We start from the raw sequence: 4,236 nt of genomic DNA, 5'->3' as shown, positions 1-4,236 counted from the left end.
TTCATGGTTTCCAGCTGAATCTGGATTCTGTTTTTAAAATCTGAATCTGAAATTTTAATCTTGTCCTGAAATAAGAATGTAAAATCTTAATCTGGAACCTGTAATCTGAATCTGAAACGTGAATCTGAATACTGAACATTAAATCTGAAATCACGAAACCGGGGCGGATGATTGAGTAAGCAAATCAATTAATTCTACTAGTAAGTAGTTTAAGAATCAGTCCTCTATTCTTATTTCAAGATATTCACATAGCAAACAAAACAAAATGTTATTCAAACAAAACAAAAAAAAAGTTTACAATGTTAACAAAAACAAAATCAATCAGAATCACTTTCTGTTATAATTAGATCAAAAGTTTCGTTCTCTTTTTGGAGATCTCTCAAGATTTTTTGTTTTTTTAGCATAAAATACTCTTTCGCCACGTCGTCCAAACTATCGACGGGCGTCGCCATGATTTTCACAGTTGTGGCCTCTTCTAGAGCTTTGGCGTTTCTGGAAAGGACATCGTTTTTACGGTTAATACTTTCGACCAATTTCTTCATCACATCATTTCCAATATCGGTGGACGCAGATTTAGCCGCTTTTTTGCCCAATGGCCTGGATTCGCTACTTGTTGGAGCAGCTGATGTCATTGGTGTGTCGAATAGATGCGATGTTGCTTGACTAGGAGGATGTTGAGTAGAATCAGTAATATTATCTGTATTTGTATTATCTGTAACATATCAAATATTGATTTCGTAAGCTGAAAGGCTGAACTACAGTAGGTTAAAGAGTTAGGACAGTAGGTCGAATAGGGTGCTGAGACATGCATAGGCGGAAGAAGATACTTGGCATGTGTTGTGTTTCATTCAACTAAGCGTCTATTCGGCCCTATGTCCTTCAACCGAATGAGAATACAAACCGTTGGTTTTTGTCGGGATAACGCTCGTACAAAACTTGGGTTCATTACGCAATACGTCTATACACCCCTGTAACTTAAATTCTTTTAAATTATTTTGCATCATGAACTTCCGAGTCGCTATTGACAAGACGTCCTCTCGAGATGTTCCGCTTGTTTGGTTTCTGAATGCGAAAACCTCGCAGTCTAAGTACTTCTGTACATGTTTTTTTAGGAACCCGAAGCGCTGCCGGAGAGCATCTGGTGCTCTTGCTGCCAATGCTGGCTGATAACGCGCAGCGTAAGTTTGAATTCTTGCCCAAAATGAGGTTCTCGTTTGATCCGTCCCTATTGAAGCATCGTTTGAGACCGCTTTCCACGCCCTGCAAATTTCGATGTCCTCCACTTCCGTGAAATTACGCCCTCTTATTAAGGTGCTAAAAGAAAATGATCTAGAATAATCATTATGTTGAGAATTACAAAATAAAAACCTACTGGTTGTTCTGATTTGGCACTGAACATAACTGAAACCCAAGTTGCAACAGCTTTTGCTCAACTTGGTTACAGTTATAATATACTTTGTGTTTTTTTAGTTCAGCACTTATGAACCGAGGCACTTTTGGTCCCTTTTCCTTGAAGAATTCAAACAGTTGTCTGAGTAGACACTCTTCTTCGGGTTTCCAATTGTCACAAGAATCTAAAATGAATAATACCGTTGACTCAACATAATTTAAAATTTTGTTTTATTAATAGATCTCACTACTTGCGAAGTTGTCCAAAGGTTCCCCTTCTTCCATGGGTGTGAACTCGCAGGAGGTGTACGCCTCAATGTCAAGCTCTTCCACTGCTGCGTTATAAAAGTCTTGGAGACTCATCCTAGAAATATTGAATTATGAAATGGAGTACATCACAGCCTTCATATTGTAAACAACACACGTCAGTTTCCGGGTATTGCTGTTGTTACCGATCTCAACGAATGGCCGTAGTATGCTGCACGACTATGCTGCACGGAAACTGGAAAAAACTGACGGCAAATGTCAAATCGCGTACCAATACTGTATTGCAACGCCGGCTCTATCACCTTGGTTCGGTGTTGCAAAATATCGTGTTTTTCTATCACCCTCAGTCAAAAAGTGTTATACGATAGAAATTTTACATCGCGAAACTGTTAGAATATCAGTTTTTCCCAACACCGGTGTACGGCAAAAGTGTTGTGATGTGATGTAAACCATCAAAATTTCTAACTCTATCTCAACCAATGAACTTGCTCTAAGGAAAATATGAACGAGAAAGATAACGGAAAGAGAGAGAGATGGAAAGTTTAGGAGGGAAAATAGGGGGTTCGATAAGATATCGAACACGGCTAGTCGATCTCTTGTTGGCGGACTTCAGTGCAGCAGAGTTCGAGGCGTTTCCTATTCGAACTATAGTGAAAATTGAGCGTGATAACAAGTTTAGAGGAAGGATCAGGTGAGAAATCAGATCATTTCTAGTCCTATAAGCATGTTTTGGGAATTAAAACTGTACGATTCCCCAGGACCCGAAAATATTGGCCTGCCTTAGCTGGGTGATCGAAATCTGTCTCAGCCCGAGAATAGCTTGATAGCCTAGACAACCATTTCCGGCTTGATAGTCTCGCATCCTTCATCCGCCCACCACAAATTATCACATCCTGCACGACCTGCCGAGATCTGACACCGCCTGACAAGATCTGCCACCCTTGTTGCCGAAAATCCCGCCGAACCGCTCTTTCCACATCCTAAGAGCACACGCGGTATAACAAGTGGAAACATAGTTGAACCTCCGAATCAATCATCTTTACCGGTCAATTCCCGTTGAGTCATCGAGACCAGCAGCCAGCAGCAACAAAACAGGTACCTGTGAATCAAAACACACATACAAAACACACTGACACACATACACAAGGAATTTTGTAAGGTTAGGAAAAATAAACATTAAAGGTGTAAATAAGCTTTGCTCAGTCATTTTGAAAAGGAACTCCGATTTGCCCAATAGATCCAGGAGCCGACCTTGGGATCTCCGTCATCACACGCTCGAGCTCAGCCAACCAAAAGAAGGCCTTGTGTGCCCACCCTCCACTGAGTCTCCAGAGGAACGACCAGGGACTCGAGGACTTAGGCTGGATCCCTTCTGGATCTGGCAGTAACATCTTATGCCTTTTTTTTTATCTCTGATAGAGTGATAGCTTTCATGATATTCTGTTCTTGAAGAAACTAAGGGCAATTTAGTGGACACAGCTGTTTCGAGATTAACAGAATTTTATTATTGGAAGGAAATTTTGGCTGGCAAAATCTGACAATAACGAAGTAAAACCATCATGAGATTGAACTTCAAGTATAATCGGTTTGTATAGAACGTATAACTCTTTTTAGGCTTTCAAAAACAGCGACTTGACAAATCATTATATTTTATTTTTATATATGGCCTGGATTCGACCAGACCGAACTGAACGCCAATTTGAAAAAAAAAATGAGTTACCTATTTTAGCGGTTGCGAAACATGATAAACTACCTGTCCAAAGAAAATCAGAATTTTTTTCCTATTTTTTCTGATTTTACTAGAAAATTTCAATGTTGCAGACAGTGGAAATGGCAAAAATGCGTTGCACCAAAGTGAACGAACCTTAGAGGTAAAGACAAAAAGTCTGTTTCGATCATGAAAACTGATTTTGTGCGAAATAATCTTATGTGTGTTGGTTTTTTCAATTCAAAACATTTCTTGTAAGCATTTGTTAAAATTTCGCTTCGCCAGACTGAACCGAATCCCTTGAGTTTTGTTTTCCAATTTACTCAAGGGGATGTTAGAATTTTTAACATTTAACGATGAAAAATGCTTTATTTTATTGCTTACCGTCGTTCAGAACGCAACCGGTAAGTAATAATCAAAGATATTCCGGATTTTAAAAATTGCGAAATTTGTATGGCTCGGTTCACTCTGGCTCAACGAAAAAAAAACATTTTCCAAGCATCAGCCATACTCGTTGCGTGCTGCTCGTAAAGCGCCTATTCTCCTACGTTTGAACAATTTGCCCAGTCAAATGATAGCGCATGGCAATTTTTTTCAAACATTTTGGTTCGACCAGAGTGAACTAAGTGCAAACATATTGCTATTAAACTTCAGTTTTCAGCATGGCCGTAGGAACGAGGGGAGTTTTGGGGGTTAAACCCCCCCCATGAGGGTCCAAAAAAGCAAGCGAGGTATTCTACTCTAGACTCAAAATTTAAAATTCATAATAAAATTATGATAATAGAGCAAAGATATTCAAGAGTAACTATCTGGACTAAAAACTAATGCAAAAACCTCAAAAACCCATCCCAAGCTTAAAATCTGCTACAGTT

The 4,236-nt window shown here is 39.4% G+C and overlaps 1 protein-coding gene across 1 annotated transcript; it reads right to left on the bottom strand.

Moving 5' to 3' along the window:
- Positions 1–860: 860 nt before the first annotated feature.
- Positions 861–1,887, bottom strand: LOC129737661 (uncharacterized). Its single transcript, XM_055728821.1, has 4 exons — positions 1,814–1,887; positions 1,638–1,753; positions 1,373–1,574; positions 861–1,314 (listed from the first exon to the last, which is right to left on the bottom strand). Exons 2-4 carry the CDS (start codon positions 1,750–1,752, stop codon positions 861–863), a joined length of 771 nt encoding a protein of 256 aa, XP_055584796.1. The 5' UTR covers position 1,753; positions 1,814–1,887.
- Between the last annotated feature and the right edge of the window lie 2,349 nt (positions 1,888–4,236).

Source organism: Uranotaenia lowii, chromosome 1 (assembly GCF_029784155.1).
Source record: "Uranotaenia lowii strain MFRU-FL chromosome 1, ASM2978415v1, whole genome shotgun sequence".
NCBI lineage: Eukaryota > Metazoa > Arthropoda > Insecta > Diptera > Culicidae > Uranotaenia > Uranotaenia lowii.
This window is presented reverse-complemented; position numbering and strand designations above follow the sequence as displayed.